General features: G+C 37.1%; 2 protein-coding genes across 2 annotated transcripts; one reads left to right on the top strand and one right to left on the bottom strand.

Annotated features, from left to right (window-relative positions):
• Positions 1-93: 93 nt before the first annotated feature.
• Positions 94-11,051, top strand: LOTGIDRAFT_197584 (hypothetical protein; the record flags this gene model as incomplete). Its single annotated transcript, XM_009067937.1, has 31 exons — positions 94-117; positions 515-632; positions 791-865; positions 1,199-1,291; positions 1,644-1,745; positions 1,980-2,059; positions 2,188-2,268; positions 2,411-2,576; positions 2,944-3,089; positions 3,277-3,495; positions 3,617-3,739; positions 3,810-4,006; positions 4,256-4,328; positions 5,043-5,096; positions 5,346-5,455; positions 5,631-5,772; positions 5,917-5,985; positions 6,269-6,397; positions 6,659-6,747; positions 6,892-7,009; positions 7,158-7,243; positions 7,403-7,549; positions 7,784-7,916; positions 8,130-8,192; positions 8,460-8,672; positions 8,894-9,034; positions 9,138-9,267; positions 9,475-9,561; positions 9,863-9,992; positions 10,145-10,213; positions 10,462-11,051. 31 exons carry the CDS (start codon positions 94-96, stop codon positions 10,625-10,627), a joined length of 3,573 nt encoding a protein of 1,190 aa, XP_009066185.1. The 3' UTR covers positions 10,628-11,051.
• A 916-nt stretch (positions 11,052-11,967) lies between these two features.
• On the bottom strand, positions 11,968-21,398 carry LOTGIDRAFT_236812 (hypothetical protein; the record flags this gene model as incomplete). Its single annotated transcript, XM_009067936.1, has 5 exons — positions 11,968-14,290; positions 14,448-14,558; positions 14,686-14,866; positions 15,067-15,276; positions 21,350-21,398. The coding sequence occupies 5 exons, from the start codon at positions 21,396-21,398 to the stop codon at positions 11,968-11,970; spliced, it is 2,874 nt and encodes a 957-aa protein (XP_009066184.1).
• Positions 21,399-25,868: the final 4,470 nt, after the last annotated feature.

Raw genomic sequence — 25,868 nt, 5'->3', positions numbered from 1 at the left:
TTCCAGAGCAATGGCTGCCTTTGGACGTAAATAAATCAAAACAAGTTAGTTTTTGCCAATCTACGACGTCCCTTTGTGTCAGAGAAATAAAAAATGTTTGTTTATTTAAGCAAAAAGGTTAGTATTTTATGAATATATGAATTTCACGGTGATCCAGTCCTCCGATCATTATTTAGATGATGTTTTTGTTGAAAAATGCAGTGTTGCTAAAGACGCCAAAGTCCATCTTAGCCCCCTACCCCTCTTCTATTCGTATTTATTCAATGCCTTATATTCACGATCACACTGTATAAGACCTTCTCAAAATGTTCCAGAGGTGTTTAACTTGGGCTCTATATTTTTTTAATCTCCAGCAATTTTTCAATATGTCATTAAAAAATAATTAATCTCAGAAAGATCATTGTCAAGGACTAATTTTTAGACTAAACAGTACCGGTATCTTCATACCATTTTTTTTCAATCCTTGAAGAATCCATAATCTGGTATTCTGTCTACCAATAATTTTATCTCGCAGATTGCCATCCCTAATAACACTAAACTAAGAAGTGTTTCATGGAATAAAGAACAAGGTTATATAGCTTGTGGAGGGGAAGATGGCCTATTGAAAGTTTTGAGACTGGAAACACAGACAGGTAGGTATATGCAAAACAAAAATCCTTTTACGCAGGCATATTTTGTGCAGAAATAGAGTTCCATACCATATAATAAATCTATGTGGATTTCAGACAGTTGTGTCTATAAATTTTTCATGCTTATGGACTTAGCTTAATGTTTTTTCATTTGTTCCCAGGTAAAGATGTAAAAGTAAAAGGTTTGGCAGCACCAAGTAATTTGTCCATGAATCAGTCTCTAGAAGGGCATGCAGGTAATAATCTTTATACATATTCCTTTACATTAATTACAGACAAACCAGATGCCAAATTTTATTTATTAAAGTGATATAGATAGCATAAAAAAAACCTTTTACACTGAGAAACCAAATAAGAAAAGAGAATATATATCCTCTTCAAATTGATCATAAGACAATTGTCACTTTGACAGTATATTTTGTTAATATTACAGACAAACTAAGTGTAAGATTTTCCTTCTAAACAGTGATACAAATAGGGGCTATAACAAATATGCCGTTAGTCAGATCATACAGACCTATTATCTAAATTAGAAACGTGAGTGTTGATTTATAACTATGATTTTCTAGGTGCAGTACAGTGTGTAACCTGGAATGAACTGTATCATAAACTGACCACTAGTGACCAGTATGGACTAATTATTGTCTGGATGCTATATAAAGGTAGATACAAGTTATAACTGATTCCAAAATTTCTTAATGAATTAGTTGTGTGAATTTGGATTAAGAAAAGAAGAACTTGAGGATACTTTCTACCAGCATTGCATTAGCTATATATTTACTGGATTACCCTTGCTAATGTACTGTTGACTGGAATAATGAGGACCCTTAACCAGCTGTTCCTTGGTGAAACATCTTGGCATTGATCTTCTTGGATAATCTAAACCAATTTACTACTGGTCAACTGAAATAAGAGGAAAATATGACTTTTCAAAGGCCTTCAATTTTTCATAAAGCCTCCAAATTTAAATGGAAAAAAAAACAACATAAAGATAATTTGTTGTTTTGAATACAGGAAACTGGTATGAAGAGATGATCAACAACAGAAATAAATCAGTGGTGAGAGGAATGAAATGGAATGCTGATGGTCAGAAGATATGTATAGTTTATGAGGACGGTATGCACCCATATAAGCTTTCTTTAACTCCTCCCATTTCTCTTGTGCTCCTCCCATCTTCCTTTTGTTCCTCTCATATTTTGGTGGCTCCTCCCATCTTCCTCTTGTTCCTCTCATATTTTGGTGGCTCCTCCCATGTTTCTGTTACTCCTCCCAATTTTTCCCCCTCCATTCTTTCTTTTGCTGCACCCATCTTTTGGTTACTTGGAATTAAATTGTTTCTTGTTTTTTCAGGGGCTGTAATTGTTGGGTCTGTGGATGGAAACAGAATTTGGGGCAAGGAATTGAAGGGTCTGCAGCTAGCCCATGTTGAAGTAAGTAATTTCCACATAGGTCATCGTCATCAGAGCTCCGATAAAAAGAGTGACATCATAAGACATGAATGATCTAACTGACCAAGCTACAGTCCCACCTTATTAACATTTTTTCTGTCTAATTTCAGTGGTCACCAGATGGTAAAATGATAATATTTGGAATGGTAAATGGTGAAATACATATCTTTGATAACATTGGAAATTTCATTGTAAGTTTAGTTCAAAACCATTTTATTTAAGTTTAAAGGGAAGCTGTAAGGTTGGGCATTTTCGTTATGTGAAAACACTCAAAGCATTTTGATTGGTATCATTGCGTATTATTTCTTGATGTTTAATTCCATTTTGTTTCAGACTAAACTACAAGTATATTGTCTAAGTAATATAACAGGAGCTATTCATATATCTGGAATAGATTGGTACAAAGGTAGTAATGGCTATGTGGAACCAAACTGTCCGTGTTTAGCTATATGTTTTGATAATGGACGCTGTCAGATTATGAGAACTGAAAGTGATGAAAGTAAGAAAACAATCCACATTGATAAGGAAGGTTTTTTTGGGGATCCTGACAAGCAGTTAGTTCTTGGTGAAATTGTTTGCCACTGGTCTTTACCATGATTATCTATACCCATTCACATACATGGAGCTGGTCCTTGGCCAAACCTGTTGGAATTGATCTTTTTGGATTATCTGACTCATTCACTCTAGCATTGTCTGGATTAATGAGGTTCCTTTTTTCCAGCCTAATGTCTAGGTATTGTTCTCTCCCAGCCAATCCACACCCAATTACAACCAAATTCGACAAATTATTGCAACTCTCATTCAAGGTTCTGTTTTGTAAGCTAATATTTTGGCAGGATTTGAAACTGATGTGCTTTCTGTTCTAGATTCCATCCTACTTGATACTGGAATGCATGTGTCTCAGATTGCCTGGAACCATACTGGATCTGTCCTGGCTATAGCAGGCTCACAGAGTGCTGTAGGTCAAGAGAAGGAGGTCAATGTGGTGCAGTTTTATACACCTTTAGGGGAGGTTGGTACTAATTCAATAGATAGGGATATTGTCTGCTTAATAGTTGCTGAACATACAACTTAATCTGAGCTCAATTCCATGTGGCTCCTCTGGAATTTGTCGAAACATAAAATGACAAGAACTTTCTACCAGATTACACAATTAAAAGAAAACAGAAAAACAGAAGATATGTTACTTTGTATTTCAGCATCAACGAACTTTAAAAGTGCCAGGAAAGCAAATGACAGCGTGTTCGTGGGAAGGAGGCAGTTTGCGTATCGCTCTAGCTGTGGATTCGTACATCTATTTCGCTAATATTCGCCCAGACTATAAATGGGGGTACTGCTCTAATACTGTAGTCTACTCCTTTACTAAACCTGACAGACCTGAAGTGTGTGTTGTATTTTGGAACACCAAAAACAATGAGGTGGGTGTATTTTGATTGGCTGATAAAAAGAGATTAAATAATGTCATGGAAAGAGCTTAAAAGATGGCATAAAAAGATGCACGTAATTTGGTTTTGATAACCTTAACAATTTCTTTTGCAGAAATATATTAAATATGTCAAAGGACTGATTGGAATAACTGCTTTTGGAGATTATTGTTGCCTAGCAACCAAATCAGAAGACACTACAGGACAGGTAAGAATCTTTAAAGTTGTGATACTCTCTGTATTTCTTCTTTTGTTAAATTTATCTCTGTATTTCTGATAATTTTTGGTCTCTCCTAATTTGTTTTCAGTATGTGCTATCACTCTGCAATTCAATAGGGACTCCGTTAGACTCCAAATACATAGAAATTGAGCCAGTTTATTTGACGATGACAGCCAATCATGTCATAGCTGCCTCAAAAGAAGCTTTTTATACGTGGCAATTCAAAAATCCTAAAAAGTTGGCAACTTTGGAAATGACATCAAAGAGGAAAGCTGGAGCCGAAAAGTAAGAAATTTTATTTGAATATTTTAGTAGTTATTTATACTATAAAAATCTAATAAATGTGGGCACAAAGAGATTGAACTTGATGCAGATTAATTAAGTAAATCCTGAGAATTTTCATTAAAAAGAATAAGAATGCTTTCTTCAATACTATGCAAATGACATCATGAGTTAGTTATTGCCCTAACCAATTAAGCTACAACCTCCCTTAAATGTATGATAAGCTCAGAACTAATTTTTGTGATGTTTCAGGCTCTTCCATATTGATGATTTGCCGTCAGGTGCTGGAGATCCTACAGACGTAGACTTTCAGAAAGCTTTCCAGGTAAGCACTTAAACAAATATTATCAATTCACCCCATGTAGTTGTTTTCACTTCATGTGAATGCCTTTTTAAGCACCACAATTTGATGTACACTTCCAACACAATTTAATATCACATATCCCAATCTTCACAAGGCTCAATAGAGATGTCATCATTAAGGGTTGCTGATTTGAATGGTATCAGGTGTTGCCTTGTGTTCACATGTCACAGTAGCTATAACTTCGAAGCCAAAGTTTTTGCACCATTTTAACAAAGCACTGGGATTAAACCCAAGTTAGCCACATGATTTTCAATCCACAATTTTAGCCTTAAACAACAGTCAGCCACAATGTTTCTAATGCACAATTTTAGCCTAATTTAGAAGGGAATGGCGAGGGTAATGTACAAAGACAAGTCAGCGACATGTCTCTATCAGAAAATAGATTCTTAAAGGTACTCAAACGTATTATGCTTTTATTGAGTGTTTGAAATCTAATCCATTTTTATTACCAAGTTTTGGTTTGTCTTGACGTTTTCCTACTAACTGTGTGTTTTTATCTTTTGATTGTGTAAATTGATTTATAATTGGAACTTGTTTCTTTTCTCTTTTTCTGTGAATTTTTAAAGTAAAAAATTTTAAAATCTTCCAAAATTTCTTTGAAATATATCAAATCATATCAAATAGACAGAATGGAAAAAGAATCCTCAAATGGTAATTTTCTTGTTGATATTTCAGCCAGCTAATGATCCAATCTGCTGTATTTGTGCCTCTGACAAGATGCTTATTGTGGTAGGTTTATATTCAATTGAATTGGTTTTAATTTGATTGAATTGTTTTGATTTGTATTTGATTTGTTTTGATATTTTGATTGACATTTATTTACATGTATTATCATATACAGCCATGAAATATTTTGTTTTGATTTTCATGTCAAAACATTGTGAGTTATTTAAATGTTGTGATGTGTTGTGATCTTTGATTGAATTGTTTTGATTGATTGAATTGTTTTGATTGATTGAATTGTTTTGATTATTCTAGGGTAGAGAATCTGGTATTATGAACAGGTATTCTATGCCAATGTTAGCTTTAACCAACAAATATACTTTAATATGTAGACCTCATCAACTGGCCCTTAATTGTACCTCTACGTAAGTTTTAATTGATATAAACACTAATAACTAATTAATAGATAATTTAACGATTTCTTAATGATTACATATATGTTAAATGTGGTAAATAGCCTGTGCCATTTAATTAATTCCATTTATATATTTGAATAATTCTGCTGCTGCATCATTAAAATAATTCTTAACCACACTTCAGTCGGCTGTCAATCATAGACATAACTGGTGTTCTCACATTCTTTGACCTTGATGCTCGAGTCGTAGACCAAGATGGCCGTGAAGTAGTAGGTGAACATATCAAATTTGAACGTAAAGATGTCTGGGATATGAAATGGGCAGATGTAAGTAATTTGAATTATTTTGTTTTGATATTAAAGGGAGAAGATGAGAGTTTTTGAGGAAACATTTTATTATAAAAGAAACTAAAATTGTGCCTCAATATTTTGGCATTGAGTTTCTTATTTCTTATTTTGTTTTTTTTTAAGGACAACAATGAACTGTTTGCCATGATGGAAAAAACCAGGATGTATATATTTAGAAAACTTGAACCAGAGGTTAGCTTCATTTCATAGAATAGAATTGTTATATTATTTTCTATGTCAGTCATGTAAATTTTGCGGCCACCCTTGTGGGGGTGGGGTTTGAGGGTTTGCTGGGATGTTATTTTTCACTCTGGAGGAGGTACAGTATTATTTCAGTTGAACCAAAATATATTGGTGTCAAATGTTTGGGAAATTGATATTTCATTGTGCTGTTTTGGAGAGAAATCTAATACAGCCATCCATAACCCTTCTCAAATTGAAAATTTACATCAGGTGCGAATGTCCTTATTTTCAGGAACCAATATTAAGCAGTGGCTATATATGTCAGTTTAATGATTTACAAATTAAATCAGCCCTACTGGATGAGATCATGAAGGACCCTGAAAATCCTAAGAAAGACGATTTAACAGAACTAGAAATAAAGGTAGGCATAGCAACTGTACTCAAATTTTTCCCGCTTCTTTTGGTATAGATATTTCTTTTTCCTGAAGACAGAATAATAGATAGAAGCATCAGTAATTTGACTTTTTTCTAAGGAGATTCTAACCTGTAGTGTCTTTTTTCCTAGCAGACGCCAACCCAAATCTAAACTGGGTTCACTTTTCTTTCCCAGTTGAATCATTTGCATCATGCTAAGGCAAGAAAATAATTTGATTTTCAAAATGGCTGCTTCAATTTGTTTCAGTCTTTAAGAGATGCAGCTAATTTGTTAGAGAAAGTTGGTATTGCTGATGCTCAAGCTTTCATTGAAGAGAATCCCCATCCTAGATTGTGGTAAGTCACTGAGCCATATCCTTCCTTCCCAATGATGAACTGAAAGGCATTCAGCCGTAAGCCCAAGGACAAAGGCAATCGCATTAAAGAACGTACATTGAAATTTCTTTATCTTGAATATTCATTTAGTTGTTAACTTTCCAGGAAACTATTGGCCAAGGCAGCTCTTGAAGCATTAGAACTTGGAATAGCAGAGACAGCGTTTGTTAAATGTAAAGACTATCCATCCATAGAATTTGTTAAAAGACTGGGAAATCTGCAGGTAAGTGCTGAATTGCTGTGGAAACAACATGTTCTTCAAGCCCAAAACCATCTTCAAGGTACAGCTGAAGGAGAAGGTTTAAAGAGATCCACTGCACAAGGGACAGAGTTAATCCTATAAAAGTTCTCACCTAATTTTGTATTTTTAGAATGAAAACATCAAGAAGGCTGAAGTAGCTGCATATTTTGGAAGGTATGATGAAGCTGAGAGAATGTACATTGAAATGGATAGAAGGTAAGTCTTCTTGCTTGATTGAATGTAAATATGGGAGTGGCTCACAATGATTGACAATATAGTCCCGCCTTTTGCATGAAGTTAATTGCAATTCCTTTATCTGTCTAATCCTTGGCTTTATGTGCAGATAGGAAATTAATGTCTGTTGTAAAATTCCAGGGATTTGGCAGTAAGTTTGAGGAAGAAGCTGGGAGATTGGTTCCGAGTTGTCCAGATCCTGAAAACAGGAGGTGGTGGAGGAGACGATGTACAATTGGAAGAGGCCTGGAACGCCATTGGTGATCAGTTCGCTGATAAACAGATATGGTCAGTTGGAATTTAGCAGGGGGCAGCAGTCTTGTTTTTGTGAATTATTAGGTTGTGGGGCCACGGATTAGTCAGGAAGGGATTACAGCAACAGATTGAGCCAGGTCAGCTTCATTTCCAGATCCATCTGGCCCCTAAAACACTATTACTTTGGCACCCATCAATTAGATAAGATCAGCTGATACTCTTGGTGTCCTATTATCAAACAACCAGTAAATCTGTTACTATTTTTAGGAGTCAAGCAGTCACTTACTACCTGCAAGGTCGGAATCAAGAAAGACTGGCAGAATGTTACTACATGCTGGAAGATTATCAAGGCTTAGAAAAAATGGTGGACAGTTTGCCTGAAAATCATAGATTATTACCTGTAAGGTCACTGTTTGATTTGTTTTGTTCTATTTGTTTTGTTCTATTTGTTTTGTTTTGTTCTACTTAGCATATTCTATTTGTATATGCACATATTTTCACCTCAAATAGAGAGGCCAAATTTGGATTTATGGACAGTCTTGTTTTCAGCAGTCTATTGTCGGCACTTGGACTAAAGCCACATTTTCTACCTTATCTTCTTTTTATTTTCTAGGACATTGCTAAGATGTTTCTCAGTGTAGGGATGTGTGAACAAGCTGTCAATGCTTTTAAAAAGGTAAGAACACAAGTTACACATGCTTTGTGATAGAAATGCAGTGAACTCCCTCTAAACCGGCAGCCCATTGGACTAAGAGAAAAGGCCAGTTTAGACGGGAATTGTTTAATCAAAGAGAGTTCCATCACTTCATGAATTAATTTGTTCCTTCCATTTAAAATACCAACTGGATAGTTGAAAGGGGTTCAAAGCCAACACTGTAACGATTCGCGGAAACACTGGCAATGTCATGCCAAAGTAACCACAGCAATAAATTATCTTTTGCAGTGTAACCAAATAAAAGGAGCTATAGATTGCTGTGTACAGTTAAACCAATGGAACACAGCGATAGATCTGGCTAAAACACACAATGTAAGAGAGATAGACATGCTCTTGGCTAAGTATGCCCAGCACCTACTGGAAAAGAACAAGACCATCAATGCTATAGAGCTATACAGGAAGGCTGGACATTTTATGGAAGCTGCCAAGCTCATTTATAAGGTATGTTTTATTATGTTGAGCTTTAGACGAGCTCTTGTTAAGTAACCTTGTATTGTGGGACCTTCTCAGTACTGCATGCAGGTCCAATTTACATCCTTTCTACCAGCTGGTCCTTTGCATTGATCTTTCAAAGATTAGAACCTACCATCACCAGTTTAACATACCATTGCAAATGATGCTGTGCCAAAGTACAGTAACTTATTTGATCATAAAAACTTCAGATTGCAGAAGAGCAAGGAAAAAAGAAAGGGAAACCACTCCAGATGAAGAAGCTCTATATTCTGGCTGGTTTGATGATTGAACAGTATCACGAATCCATGAAACTTACGTCAAGAAAAGCAAACAAGGGAAAAAAGGCAGAGGTCAGTATCTTTGTTGTATTTTTCGGAAGGAATCCTTCTTTAAGGATGCACAAGCTACTTCTTGCTTTCATCAGGATGCTAATTCTCCTGAATTTCATTGCAGGCAGCTAATGCTTTAGCTGGGTTCCTAGAAGAAGATGTCACCATAACTGATACCAAAATCATTGACAATTCCTGGAGAGGAGCAGAAGCTTACCATTTCTATATCATGGCTCAAAGACAGCTGCATGCTGGTAGGTACCCAAATATTGTTGTATGGTTGAATCAATGTCAGAGGGACATTCACTGATGCTCTGAAATCTCAATCAGCTGAAATCCCTCAAGGAGTCTTACTGGAAAGAAAGACTCTCTGTACCATGATTTTAAGCTAGTGATATAGAGTTGAGGAGAGGGATTACCAGCTGTTCTGCTACTTTTAAATCATATTCTATATTTGATAGGTTATGTAGATGCTGCCATGAGAACTTGTCTCCATATCAGAGATTTTGAGGACATCATAGATCCTGTGGATATCTATTCTTTACTTGGTAAGATTACTTTGAGCTTGGTATTTGGTAAATGTCTGCTTGTTGGATTTGATTTACAACTGTGGGACATGATAAGAGTATTGATACTTGTTCCTGAAACTATAGGACAAGTGGAATACATCAGACCAGACCCGTACCTACAGGGCGGGGAACCGACCAATTCAATTACTGCAACTAAACACCATACCCCTTGCTTCTCTGAACAATCAAGTCTGGCCATTGGCTGAATCTGACATCGCACGTTGTAATACAATTCTGATGATTTGAATATAAATAACACCATACTAACTGTATTTTTCAGCACTGGCGGCCACGGCTAATAAAGGTTTTGGAACTTGTTCTAAGGCTTTTATTAAACTGGAATCTCTGGACACTATGTCTCCTGAACAGAAACAACAATACGAAGAACTGGCTTTAGATATCTTCACTCAGTAAGTAACTGTATGAACTGTCAAGCTTCATTGAAACATGGCTACATGTCAGTAGGTCAGAGAGACAGACAGGGAAAACAATACAACACAAACCAGCCCATTAAAGACTCCTAAAAATGTAGCATAAGCTATGAGTTTTTGTCTCTTTTCAGCCACAGTCCAAAGGATACCAGAAACAACAAAGTGGAGTGTCCAAATTGTGCCTCACCAATGCCAGACTGGTATGTGTATTTCTAATATCTTTCTCAAAATAAGATAAACAGAACAGTATGCCAACTAATTTAACAAAATTTCCCTTATTGCACATTATATGGTGTTATGATTAATTAAATATAATTTATTTGTTCATTAAAGATCAGTATGACCTTCTAGAGTTCATCATGGTACTACTAAGGTGACACGAGTCTTCAACATCCAACCTTTGCTATAAGAAGCGTTTGTTTATAATATCAAATTGATTGTATTTCAGGGCCACGTTGTGTACGAGTTGTGACTCAAAATTTCCAACCTGCATCGTCACAGGACGGCCAATTATTGCCAACGAATTCTGGATGTGTAGTCATTGTAAACACAGAGCTTTCGAAAACGAGATACGGAATTTACACTCATGTCCACTTTGTCATGGAAAATTCTAAATAAATATGAAAATGCATACTTCTATATTTCATAGATTGCTGTTTAATAAAGAACTTTTCAGTTTCATCATTTTATCATAAAAAATGAAAATGAAAATTCATATTTGAACAATATTTTCTGTATCACAAATTGTCTGTTTTTATTTTTCTGTGTCATAAATCACTTTTCTGTTGGGCAAGTTAATTCCATACAGAACTTTTCTGTTACATAAATAAATTTTCAGTGTCATATCACTTTCCTTTTACATAGATTGCTTTTCTATATCATAGATTACCTTTTCTGTTTCATAAATTATAAATTGAATTTATTGGAATACTTGATGTCCATCCAATATTTGCCGTGCTATTTTCTGACCATTCCTGATTTATATTGTCAATAAATATTAGTTTATTGTTATTTATTAATAAATTAAAGCTTTATTATTTATTTGAAATTGTTTCTCTGCCTAAAGAAAGTATTCCCCTAAAATTCATGCATTGATGAATATAAATTAGACTATATAGCTTTTCCTCTCTAAAAGGGATGCAGAGTGTACAATTCTGAGCTGACACAGCCAATTGCAGAGTATCAGCAGGTGTACCAACTTTTAAAGAATCGCCCATTAAATAACGTTTTTAACTATTTTTATTTATACATTATATATTAAAGCTAAAAGACCATAATAAAATATGTACACGAACTTTGATCCCTAACCCATTACACATAAAAAATAATATTAAAAAATACATTAACTTTGGACAAAATCAATTTAAGCAGCATCTTTGAGATCTTTTGGTTCAAATGCTACAGCTCTGGGATAGCTCCTAGGGTGACCAATTAGGTGCTTGTCTGCAAGTTTCATCAAGGCAATATTATACAGGCTGTGTTCCATCAATGTTGAATATTCACAAACGTTTGTCGAACTGACATTGGCGCTTGCAGCAGAGGCTTAGCATCTTCCAACGCTTCCTCAGAAGTTCTCAGGAAGCAAGATACAACGCAAGTATTTATGGTGGCTTCTGGTGGTACTCCTTAAACTATTGAAGGTTACAATCCGAATCCAGAATCCTTTGTATCTTCAGAAGCTTCCGCAGCTACATCTCAATCGTGTCCGTAGAAGATCTCCGGAGGCAGGATGCAACCAGAGTGTGTATGGTAGCCTTGATACTCCTTTAAGAATAGAAGCTAAGATTCCATTACTGCTAGACAAATCCTGAGTCCTATTCGTCTTCAGAAGCAACCGAAGCTTCAGATGCTGCAACTCGATTGTGTCTCCGGAAGCAAGATGCAACTCATGTCAACACAAAATTTAGTTCATTAATTTATACACTTTATACACATCCATGTTTTTGGCTGTATATCAACCAAGAACTGGGCAACATTTGCCAGTCCACTTAGAGTCCGCACAACAGTCTACTTTTACATACGGTGCCAAATTACAGCAACTTGGTTGGGAACTAACTAAAGGTTTTTTGAGTTTTGGACAACACCGAGCTTGTAAGCCCATCAATTGCGTTGAGCTACAGCAATTATCACGCACTCGTGCAGAGGAAGCACAGCAATCGGAATGCGAAGACGAAATCAAAGCTGCACTTGACGCTGGCGGAAATTTAGGATGCCTTTCTGTTCCCGAAAATGGACCGGGATTTCTTTTCAAAGCAGTGTCTCCTTTTGAGTTATATCCTTGGTCGTTCGGGAAATCAAATGCTGGTATGCTGGTAAACGGGTAAAAGGAGGATGGCGTTGCCGATTCCGGTAGGCCAACACCGTCGCAACAGGCGGGTTTGCTGCTTATCGGGTAAGCAAAGCAGCACTTCTTCTTTTGACGACGCGTTTTGGAACAGCATCTACGATGACGTCGCTCAACGGTTCTTTGAGAGACCGCATTTTGTCCGGTGCTGACCAATCTTGCAGGAGCTGGTGGTGGTCGACGGATTGCTATATCTGGATGTCTGTCCATCATGTCCAAATCTGCTTTGAGACGTTCCATGTGAGCTGCAGAACAGCAATGACGGGGAACGTTTTGTGGAAGTTTCAAACAACAGTCATATCGGTTGCGCCTTGTTGACGAGCAGCAGAGCGGATCTCCTTTTTCAGTATGTCGTGGAACGGGAAGAACCAAGCTGGTTGCAGGGGCACGGAATTCCTGGAAACCAGGATCATATGGTGTTGGTGGTGGAATACGTATGGGTTCCATTCGCTCTAAATCTCTTTCAATCAATTCAAGCTGTGGAGCAGAGCAGCAGCTATAAGGCACAGTTGGTGGCAATTTTTTACAACATTCGTAACGCTCTCGACGATCTTGGGAACAGCAGACTGGGTCTCCTTTTTCAGTGTTTCTCTGGGGAACTGGAACATAATGACTGACAGACGGGGCTCGGAGTTCCTGGAACCGGCGATCAGGTAGCGATGGAACTGGTGGTCTGTCCAGTTTAATCATATCTTGTTCTAGCATCTCCATTTGGTCAGCAGAACAGCAGCTGTAGGGAACGGTCGGTGGTAATTTCAAGCAGCAATCATAGCGCTCTCGTCGATCTTGAGAACAACAGACGGGGTCGCCCTTTTCTGTGTTCCTTTGAGGAACTGGAAAGTAACGAATAGTTTCCGGAGCTCGTAATTCCTGGTATCTTGGGAATGGTGTTGGTCTTACTGGTGGAAGAACCTCTTCTACGTCCATCCGTCGGATGTCTTGCTCGATTTTAGCTAGGTGATCAGGGGCGCAACAACTATATTGGATGTTTACGTTAGCTGGGAGTTTCATACAACAGTCATAACGCTCTTGACGATTCGAGCTGCAACAAACAGGATCGCCCTTCTCTCCGGAAGGTCTTTGACGGATCTGAGGTGGTGGAGCACGGAATTCGCTCACTCGATTGTCTTGACGTAACAGTTCCATATGTTCTGGAGAACAGCAATTACGTGGACTACCTGGTGGTAAGCGGAGGCAACATGCGTATCTCTCTTGGCGGGAATCTGAACAGCAAAGAGGTGGACCTTTTTCTGGAGATCTTTGGAAGGTTGGAAGTCGCCTAACGTTCTGTGGTGTAGACACAGCAGGATCACCTCGAGCGTTATCTGCGAATGGATCAGGGCAACATCGTTGGTAAAAACCATCTGGTTTGTTCATGCAGCAGGACTTTCGTTCATCCTCCTCGAATCCACAACACAGTTCGCTTGGGTCATCACTTTCCATTTCCTCCTCCTCATCTGGATTGGGCGGAATGTCCGATCGTCTAGGAAGATCAATCTGAGGCCCCCTGTTAACTCCAGTTGTGTTCGAAGGAGGCTCCACAACGACGGGAGGATTAAGCCTAGTGTTCAGTCCAGTGGCATCCTCATCAAGCTCATCATCAGGACGTAGGTCTAGGATCCCATCGCCGGATGGAAAACGTGATCCTTGACGCTCTTGCTCCCGTCTGAGTTCTTCTTCAGCTTTGCGTTTTTCTTCTTCTTCTTCTTGGTTACGTCGCTTGATTTCCAGCTGGGATTCCTCCTGTCCTGCACCCAATCTCTGTTCGCTTTGTATGTTTCTGTCATGCTTGTTGATGTGTCGTGAGTTTCTGGGCTGTTTCTTGGCCAAAGTGCAAGGGTAACCTAACTGGATTTTCGGACAACAAGCTGTGCACGTCCTTGATCCGGAAGATGACACACAAGGTTTGGATTCAACACCATCTGGTACTCGTCTGAAAAAAGAAAGCAAAGGAGTTATTAATCCATCCTTTCATTTTGGAGATGATGCCATCATGAAACAAGGGACTTGAGGATATTTGTTGATCAAATTGATGGACCTTCGTGGGTCCTTTTGGAAGAAGCCTTAATTAATCAAGTGGGTATACTTACTGTTTTTGGTTGACAGTTCTAAGACACATGCCATTACTCTTTCGAACACAGAATTTGACACTTTTAACAGTATATTTAGGTTTTGTACACATTTTGGTGGTTTTCTTGTAACTGAAATGACAAAATGAAATGGAGTTTTACGCCCTATTAGGATAAAAAAAAAATGACACTTTATGTCAAATCTTACATTCAGTTGCTTTACATCTGATATTCTTTGAGGAGTGAGTGTATTGCTTACCTCATGGTCCATCTGCAGCACTTGCATTGAGAAAAAGAGGAACATGGACTAGGAGCAGCAACTGCCGAAGGGATTGCTCTGTTGGGTCTCCTAGATTTGGTGATGGGTATCAATGGTCTCTTGATGGAGGTCACCAACCGTCTTGTTCCACCCTGGGCCATTTTTAACGCTTTACGTCCACCTAAAAAGATTAACATTAAATTATTGGAGAAGTATGCTAGACATACATTCACCCTAAGAGCATATTGTAATAATCGGGCGTTAAGCTACTTCTTGTTGGTCACAAAAGACCTCTCTGAGCTAACGAAGTGGCATAAGCCTTTAACCGTCCTTCGTCTTTTCCATGAGGACTCCCAGAACCTTATGTTAGTTGTTACTTACTAGGAACAAATCTCGGTTGTTGGTTGTAGCTGACTGGACGATGTTCACTAGATGTTGATGATGCAGCTGATGATTTGTATGAGAATGCATGTCTTGCTGGTGATGTCTTAGGTTTGTGAACAACTGGTGGTCGGACGTTGCTGCCGGTGAATCCGGCGTTCCGACTCCGTGAGGTCCAGTACTTGTACCCATTGGAATCGTGCAGGAAACCTGAAATGGTAAACGAATATAGATATACATTGTGAACTATATGAATGGGATGCTGAGTTAGCCTTATTAGCTATGTGGACTCTCTGTGGAATGCCGGATTGACAAACCAAATATCAACAACCAACGTTATGCGATCTTTATGAAGGAATGTCCATCTGGTCCGACTAGCAATGCAGAAGCACTAACGTCATTGCCTTCAAAATTAGTTCGCGCCTCATTAGCTCAATAAAGAAGATTGATGTAACACTTCATTTCATCTCACTATAAACCAACACTAATTACAATAATGCAGTAAAAGTGTTTAATTTATAAATTCTGTTTAAATTAAGAGAATGGCAAAAATATGAAGTTTAGAAGGTTATTCTGAACTTAGTATTAGGTTTTAATTGACATTAAATGTAACGAAGGTCGTTTTAACAGATTCCTTACAGAACTCCGTGCCATAAAATTTTATGAATTATGTTTTCAGATGTAAGGTGGAGACGGGATAAAGGTAGGGGGGATTACGTAAGTCATAATGCTAGTGCATTTCTTTATTTCTTTATTTATTTATTAATCTATTTATTTATTCATTTATTTATTCATTTGTCTCTCTCTCTATCTATCTGTCTGTCTATTCATTCATTTTCATTGAAATTATTCAATTTATTTCTATATTGAAATTATTCTATTTATTCATTTTCCTTTTTATTTTATTTAAATTCACTTATCTATGTTATCTTTATTTATTTACAAAACTCTATAAAAGAACCATAATATTGTGTTCCGTTCTTGAATAAAAAAATAAGTCATTTCTAAAAATACATTATCTATACAAAAAAGGTTGGAGAAAAAGAACAAAGGATTGTATTTGGTATCTGTTATTGTACAAGTTGATAATATTTTAAAATAAACCAAAACCTAAAAAACTATATATCGAATATTTTCTAAATAATTTACTGATCCTATTTTTTTTCCTACACAGAAAAACATCTACATGAAACAAATGTCAAATCGTACTCAAATAAATTCTCTGAACTTTCGTATGTTTTCTTCTCGACGAACAATATGTTTTGGTTTTCTCCCCTGTGAAAAAGTGCTTCTTTTTGATGTGCGTTTAACATACATTTATTATGGTTTCAATGCGAGAACCATACGTTCACACCACGTAATATCTGGGCATATTAAACGTACAGACTGCTTTTTAACTAAATTTTTCTTTAATTTTTATTTGGTTACTTATTAATCCCTGTGGTAAATTGGACTACATTCTTTACATGTATCTGAATGATTTCACAGCATAAAACTTCTTTTAAGGGGATAACGATATAACATTTGGTTCTCTTTGCCAGTTTTCTGATAATCTCGAAGTGTTCTAGTTTTACTGTCGACGAATTAGAACTATAGAAACGGGATGAAGCAAGGAGATCTATTGGCCCCTCTATTCTTTTAGCACGTAAATAAACTTTGAACTAAAGTCGTCCAAGACTTATCGTGTTTATTAAGAAGCGGGATGAAGCAGGGAGATCTATTGTGCCCTTATCCTTGTACAGTCGGATTAAACTAAATTAGACAAAAACGTATACTCTGATTAAGCTACAAAAACACAACTCCGGACGTTAATGCGAAAAAATTAGATAAGAAAAATATTGGACCAAGCCCCTTTAAAACGCAAATTGAAGACAATTGCGTCGCAGATTGACACCGTGGGTGGAGGTCACGCCGAAACAAAATTCCACGAGTTCCAACTGATTTTCTTATCATGTCGATTAGAGAAAAATAATCCGTGCAGAAAGTTACTAGTTTAAAGGGATTTATACAACTAACGTGCTGGATTTACTATGTAACAGAACTTTCAGATTTAAAATTCGACGTATGGATAACTTTAAAAAAATAACCAGAAACCCCATCGAATTTCAACCAGCTTAAGGTTGGAAGTAGTATTATGTAAATGTAATTAAATGCACATGCGACTTTAAAGGGATTATATCCGCTTATCTCGACAATCTACAGCATTAAAGGATTGTATTTCATACTAATGTTTAGCGACCCTTAAAGTGACGTTATCAGATATGCATCGATATATAATACCTCCAGTCTTTTCAAATTATTTAAATTTTTTCATGTAGAATTTAGAAGATCGACTTAAAAGCTGAAAAGGATGATGTACCTAGCAAGAGACAGAAAGTCGAACGGAACACTCAAATTCCATGCATTTAAAGTTAAATGTCCACTCTCTCAGACGTTGAGTGAGAAATTTGGAGTATTGTATCCCTTTAACCAATTCTGGATTCATTTAGTCATGCACCATTTACTAATTCCGAAAGTTAGAAGTCAGCAAATTTCTTTCGGCCTTCAGTTATTCAATCCAGAAGTCAACTTTCGCGCCACTGGTTGCGCTGTAGGGGAGAGTATGTTACGTCCGTCCATCTGGGAGCAATAGTGGAGGAAATACTTAACCTTTAATGTTTTGTATCAAAATAACAACACGTATTAAAGAGACTTATTTTGGGGTAATCTTACCGAATTAATGGCAGCATGACGGAACTCGACTAGGGAGATGAAATACCTTGGAAATTCCCCGTAAATACTATTAGGTCACACAGATTGCCACTCTCATTTCACTGAGGAATGAAAGAAGCAAGAAGTAATTAAATAATATTGAGTTTTACGCCCTACAGTCAACGATATGAAATGGGCAATGGCCACAAGGACAGTTTTTTTTTATCTTGTAGACAAGGACCACAACTGGCCACAAGGACAGTAGTAACAAGAACATAAGTGAAAACTCACCAAGAGGTAATACCGTTAGTTTTTATTTCATTGGCGTGTTGCAATAAAAGATAAGGTCACAAAAGCGCTCCTTGCTACACCCCTTACACAAATTTGAAGAATTCTCAAATCTCATATATTTTTTCTGGTAGGAAAGTTGTATGGGTAAAGTGGCACAAGGAACGAACCGAGAATTTATTCTAACCAAATGCGGATTGAATTCTCAGACAGTGGTACTTGATTTATTGCATTTTCTCCCTAATCTTTGAGATATTTCAAATTAGGATTCCATTTTCGGCATTCTGTCGCAAATTGGTTTACTAAGATGCATTCATTCATCCAATCCCAAAAGCAAAAGCGTCATGCGACTGACTTTAAATTGGTCAGAAAATAAATTGTAAAACACGAATAGTTGAATGAAATATAAGCCAACACGTTTATTAAACGCCCTAATCGTTCCAACATTTAACATCAATTTTACATTCATTTTAGCCGGAATTTGTAATAAAAAAATCAGGACATAAGGTTATATAGTTCTCTAAAGATACTATAATGTCGTTTGAATAAAGCTATATATTGGTCTTAATATTTGCCTTTCTAACTAATAGAACTCGCTGTTAGTCAACGAAGTTCAGTGTCTGCCAAAAGTCTCCATGTCAGCCAATCGAGCTCAATGTCAGTCAATAATGTCAACCAATAATGATCAATATCAGCCAATCGTAATGAGAGCTGAGTCGGATTCACTTGTGAAAATGGAAAGAAAGGTGACAAAAGAACATCTACCAAAATGAAATATTAAGCTCACCCACTGAATATAGCTAGTACACAACTCTTGGTACAAGTCTCGTTGAAATATTAGTCTAATGGAGTTAAGAACATTTGAAAGGCGTGGACGAACGTCTCAACCCCTCAAATGTTGCACCAAATCTACTCTTTGATATTTAGACGACAATTAAAGACATTTATATTTTATCAATTTATATTTCAAGAGGGTAAAAGGCTGTGTAATCTACATGAGCCACCCACTTAGATTTTCAGACAATAAAGTCAACATAAAGTCCAAAAATTGACATGTGAAAGCCTGGTGCCCTTAAAAAGTTCTCTTTCTTTATTATCCCATTCGACCCAGCTGTAAAAGGGTTCAGATTACCCTGTAAAGATCGTTGTTCGGGGGGTAAACAATTTCAGCTGGAAAAGGAATCGTTTAAGTATAAATCTATAGATCAATAGCAAGAAGTTTGACCAAGGACCACAGAAAGGGTCATCATTTGCTAGTCAACCAGGCAATGGTACAGATAATCTAGTGAAGATCATAGCAAAGAGGTAGGTCAAGACAAGAGTCATCGGAACTAGAGCAGAAACAAGTCAACCTCCCACCACGATTCGAATACAACAAAGGGTCACATTATCTACAAGAACCCTCAAAACCAACTGGGTCCTCATTCAACTTCCCACTTTGATTTTCAGGCAACGAAGAGCGGCACCAATTAATCAAAACTCAATTCCGGTTTCTAATTGCCATGTATAGCAGACACAGAACGGCATATCAAACGGTTTTATCTTATTTTGGTGTCTGGTTTTATTGCAGTCCTCTTGAACTTCTCTTCAAGCACCCTTTAAATGTCAATAGGCAAAATGTGTAGAAACCAGGTTCGTATTGTTGAAAATACTACACACATGCCATCTGCGCTATCAAAATCACGATATGCCACAATCAAACAACTAAACCTCCAACGTGAGAACCATTGGCGTGCTCTAAGAAGAGATAAGGACACAATAGTTCACCCTGCTTTACCCCGTTACCAAATTTTGAAGATAATTTAAAAATCATAATACATGTACATGAACATGGCCTAGGATCATGGATACACCAAATAAACAACATAAGCTATGTGAACTCTCGAAAATAGAGTTGCCAAACCATGGTTCAGATGACACTAATCTGCATGACAAAGTAGTCTCTTGCCCAAAGCCATATTTTTCTACTGTAAAAACAATACTTTATACTTTTGTCTGTGAAGATCAGGAGAAAATAAAAATAGAATTCGAAATCTAATCTCGGAATTCGTTTCATGTCCAAAAAAATCTGAATTTAGTGTAATCGTAATTCTATTACAATTCTAATCAAGAGTAAATTTAACAAAAACAAGACGCCACAGGCACCTGTTAAAGAAAACGGGGGTTGTTTTTTCATGGAAATTAGTAAATTCCAAGGTGATCATTTTTCTGTGGCTAGATCACTTCTGGTAGAACCTGGCCATCGGCGTTTGATTGTGTCATATATATATGATACTTAAATTGAAATTGTAGTAACACTTATAAGATTTGGGAGGAGAATAGAAGTACGGTACGTTCGATATGGTCTCCCTCTGTCGGAGATTCAGAACGAGAACATTAAACCAAGTCCTGTGCGTTATAGTGTGTGGGCGTTAAGGATATGTCGACGGTTAGATATCGGAGAAGATCAGACATATGCCCACGTCGTTAGTCGTTCTTCGTTAGAGCAGAGAAGTAAGATGTAATACTCAACCACTTCTCGGAGAATGTTGCCTTTACCCCTTCGTCCTTTAGATAAATTGGTTCCTTCCCGTACGTGAACAATGAGTCAGAGAACAAAATATAGGAAATTAATGAAATATTACTCAGAAAGTTTATGACAAATAGAATCAACAGTGGGTCAATTTTTTTTTTAGTAACATAAACCCCATTACATGTAATCGGAAGCATGTGACCAACTCGACTACACGAAGTATTTCCGCTGTTCGTGAGCCGAGTTCTTGGGGTTATTCTTCAGAAATACTCAGATTTGGCAGCTACGTGACTAGCTTATACAATGATTAGTGTATGCTGGTTTTACATTTTATAAATTACATAATGCATTTCATTGTGAGTGCAATTTAAAATTTGTGCCAAAGATATATTCTCGCTCCACTTCCGGCCATAAAAAGGGTGGGAAAATATACTGGTGGTGACTAAGGTAGTGACATAACGAGAGAAGAAATACTTGTAGAATTAAAAGTCCACACTGTTAATCAAAATCAACGCAAAACGCAAAAAGAGAAGACGAATTGGATCAAAAGACATAGATCATAATAGTGGTTAGTGGTCCAAAGATCAACATTGTGAATCGAGAACAGCCTCAAGATTCTTTAGGTTGCGTCAAAGCAATACGCTTGCCTTTTACGCAATGTTTTTCCGGCAGATGTGGTTCTCCATCTGTGAAGGGAGGACGGCTAGTTAGAAATGAGTGAAATAGTTTCATCTGGTTGCCATATAGTACCAAAGTGTGATGATGTTTAAAAATACCAATTACTTGTCTAACCTTTCCCCTCCAGAGACTCATTTAAACTTAGCTGACAAATGGTTGGCATGAAGGTCGTGTGGTGTTCATCCTCGGGCAATTCAAACAACATACAGTCAAACTTGTAAGTTCTTAGGGGAAGGATGTTTTACTGGCCATTGATGAAGGTTTATGCTGAAAACTGGTGGTCGTTCGTGAAAGTTTGACTATAGTACTGGTGCGTTTTGACAAAGTTATGCCCACGAGCAGTTATATACAGGATTTAGAGCCAGTCGACAAGAGTAAGCATATCACAATTAGGGATGGTAATATTCTACATATGCCTTATCAATTAATCCAGATAACCAATATTGATCATGCAGACTCAAAACGATTCAAGGCTGACAAACCAAGTCGCAGAGGGACATCAAGTGTTTTGAATGGTGAGCTTATCACTAACAGTGGGTGGGTGGTAATAGTATATGCCTTATCGATTAAAATTTCAATGCTTGAATGCAACCTGGCATATTGGACTAAATAGTACCACCCCGGTGTCTATATACACCAGAGCATTAGATCAGCTAAATCTTGAACCAATTGTTTTCACTTCCTGAACTTAATAGCACCCAGCACCGAACGCATCTGACCGGAAAATCGAACGATGGTCAACCAGAATAAATGCACTTGGAGTTCGATGAACCGTTCTAGAGATATGTCTACGCGAGGATCAATTAAAAAGTTAAAATATGGCAACCAGATTTTTCTCTACCGTCTTAGAGCACGTAACCTTCGTTCAACACACAATTTTCTAACATTCTTCAATAACAAAATTCTTTCATAACGAAGGGGTAATATCCTACAAACAAGTGAAAACTCTGGTGGCGTCAGCCCTTATTCCCTGTGGAGTACAAGTCCTACAAGCTTCATACCTTATGGAATATAACCCCAATGCTTTGCGGACCGCAGTCCTTATGTCATGTAGAAACGACCCAAGCCCCCTCTGTATTTTCCGCACAAACGTCTAGACAAGGTCACCGCTAAATGCACCTAATTTTTACATGAATGTGCACATTCAACATGTTGTCAAAATCTACGTAAAACTTGTTTTGTTAAATTCTTTCCAGATTTCAGAGTCCGACTTTATAACAAATGGCATAGTTAAATATTACTGTGTTGAATTACCAGGCAAGGTCAAACAGTTTGTAAATTGGTGTGAAGTAAGGCGACAGTTTACGTCTTCACCTATTATTACGTTGTGTAAATAAATTTAAGCCGCGAAGTAATGAAACGCATATTGTTTTGACTTAATTTATTCTTCGAACTCTTGAGCCTAAAGGACCTACAAATACAAAACTTAACATAAGGTATAACAGTTTGGAAATTGGTGTGAAACAAGGCGACGTTTTAAGTCTTCGTTCATTTTTACGTTATGTAAAAAGAAATTGACTGTGACTTACATCTTCTCTAGTATATATACAGATGAAGAAAAGAAGCACTCCACTCATTCTAGTATGTATATACCACCATTAACATCACACGTAAGACAACAAGAAACTGTAATTTCCACCAAAGCTAAGCCGCTTTAGGATAACAAGTTCCCATTCAAATCTCTAGCGGATATTACCAGTATTATTAATGAAAGCAATTCGTAACAGAAGGTAGTCAAATTAGGACAGAAAGTCTCTCGATTTGCCCAGGTGTTTGTAGTTTCCTCTTTTGTAAGATATACATTGTATCAAAAACAATATGAACCCCACCCTACCTAGAGCACACTGTTTCGTGGTTAGTGTTAGTCCGTAACGTGCTGACTAGCTCAACCTATATCGGTGCCGTTTCACAAAAGGTCTTCAAATCAATTTTGTTAGAAGTATGGTATTTCAATGTAAAATTCCACACTTAAGCCAAATTCTTGTCGTAAGATATTTTGAGAAATGGGGGCGTCTTTAATAACTTTTAATAACTTTTGCGGACGACGCCATGTGGTTTTAACGGAAGGAAAATTTGCCATTATCGTAATATCATGGACAGAGACTGTAGCACACGGAGATCGAGTCATTGTCTCATACACGTTGTCATGGTCCGACATGCTGATTATCTGGTATCTGGCGTTTGACAGTTGGAACTGAAGGTCCAAGTCAGTCAGATGATTACGTTAGTCTGAAGAATCAGGGTATGTTTCGGATTAACCATTACTGTTTCGTTTTGGCACAATGGCTCTGGACTAAACAAAAAACAGAAAAAAATGTTAAGGTAACAATGGGGAACTGACGGTTAATTATCAGAAGTAAGATGAGACCTCTAGTTCGATTTCTATCATTGCCTCGCCCCTTCCTCCGGCAGCGTAACACTGTATATTCTGGCAGACCTTTCAAATTCTTATCAAACAAGTACCAAATACCTCAACCTATATCCATCAATAACAATACCCAGGTGCACAATACCTCACGTGAAATCCACATTCAACTCTACAAAAATCAGCCCAAACAACAAAGAAGACTATTTCGTGCTAGACATATCCGACCGAGGTAGCCATAACAAAGAGGACAAACGGAATGATGACATTTTCGCAATGATGCAATTTTCTTTCCATGCATCAAGAAGTTATTCGTCGCAGGGCACACGCAATGATAAAATTTCACCTTAATTCCTTTTGTTTCTTACTGACCCTATCCGACCAAAGATTCTTTCTGTAGGGTAGGACGAACCAAATTATAAAGGTTTTCCACCCACCTACCCTAAGTTCCCCTTTATTTCTTACTGGCTGTACGAGTAACCATCATACTAAAATTCTATCACAATATTACGTTCCCCACCCACCCTTAGGCAGTCTGAATCTCTCTCCTGCCAAATTGTTGGTGAATATTAAAAAGCAAGTAAACCACAAACCAAATGGTCACCAGATGTGCGGTATTTTTCTTATAATCTATTATTACAATATAATGTCGAATGGTCATATCCTACTACTAGTTCCATAAATTCCTGCAATATTTCTTAGACTGTTTCGTTGAAAATGGACATAAGATGGCCCTTTGGTTGCTCCATTGAAACTGGAAATAAGTCGTTTCATTTGGTTCATTCAATGAAAATTAACATATATTCGTCGTGAGGTTGTTTCAATGAGAAAGCAAACAATTTGTGCCATGGGCCATTTTGAAGACAAACTATAATGTTAAAAAAATGTTTATAGCCATAACGGTATGAGACAGGGTTGTCTTTTAGGTCAATTCTTATTGATGCATTACAGTAACGAACGTGACAATAGTTTGGGTTTCAAAATAACATGTTTTAGTACGTAATATAGTTGATAGTAATTGCATTAAGGCGTGGACAAATGGACAAAGGTAGTCTAAACCTGGTCCACCCTTTGTTGTTCGTGTTACTATTTATGAGGTTCGCCAAAAACTGGGTTAGTGGTAGCATGTACGTGATGCAATATTCGGACAAGAGTCAAAAGGGCGATGTCCAAAACTGACCGAACAAGACCCACCTTAAATTCTTTCCATTGTACACAAACTAACCGCCTCACTCTAAAAGTACATGTTAGGCCCAAAGGTCGGTATGAGGAATCCAACCAAACTGGAATGATTCTTGGATGACCGAAATTCCAATAGGTCTCCGCCCTTAGCTTGATGAAAACCCACCATCGAACCGTAATGAACTTTGACAAGATTCTTCAGATATGATTTATGAACAGGAAAATACTCTTCACGTAATCTATTTAGGGTGAAAATATGCAAAATGGCCGGTTTGTCCTGTTTGCTCTCATCTATTAACACATTCTTTAGTAATTTATTCATTGTTTCTTTATACATGTTCTATATATTATAATTATAAAGACATAGCAAACGATGAGAAACTGTATTCACGGATATTTCACAAAACGATCGTGACAAAATCGCTCCCTACCAGGTGCACTGCACTAGCAAACGAAAGGGAGAAGGGGGTTGGGGGTATTAGCATTAGTTCTTTCGTTTATTTATACAGTTCTAAATTATGGTAAAAGAAGTTACGCACAACTACTGGAACAATAGCTCTCATTTTAGGGTCCAAAGACCAAAGCACCTAGCTGCTATCTGGATTAATGGATTAATATGCCTTAACTTAATTTTGAATCTAAAATATCTAAACAATCGTCCTCAACAAGACATGTACCATACTGCATGTAAATCTACTTGACCCTAAATCAAACTCGAACATGGGTTACACAAAGGTGCATTGTTACTACCCGGCTTTTAAATGTTATGTATTAACGACTTTTCCAAAAAAAATGACATGATCTATTTCCTTCTGTCAAACAATTAGAAATATAATTCTTGGGTTATTTTTAGGCTAAATTATTACAATTTTCACCCAAATTAAAACTTCCTGTAGTTATAATTAAACAGGAGTCTAACATCCTAATTTCATTATAAACCTTTCTTTATGAAGCGCCCTATTTATAATTGGCTTATATCTTATGTTCTATCCGACGTTCGCTGTCTGATTAAATTATATTACGATACATTATCCGTTTTTCGATGTCTGATTAGCTTATATCACTGTATATCCGATATTAATTTCT

This window comes from Lottia gigantea, assembly GCF_000327385.1.
Source record: "Lottia gigantea unplaced genomic scaffold LOTGIsca_87, whole genome shotgun sequence".
NCBI lineage: Eukaryota > Metazoa > Mollusca > Gastropoda > Lottiidae > Lottia > Lottia gigantea.
Note: the sequence above shows the minus strand (reverse complement) of the source record. Positions and strands in the feature narration are given on the sequence as shown.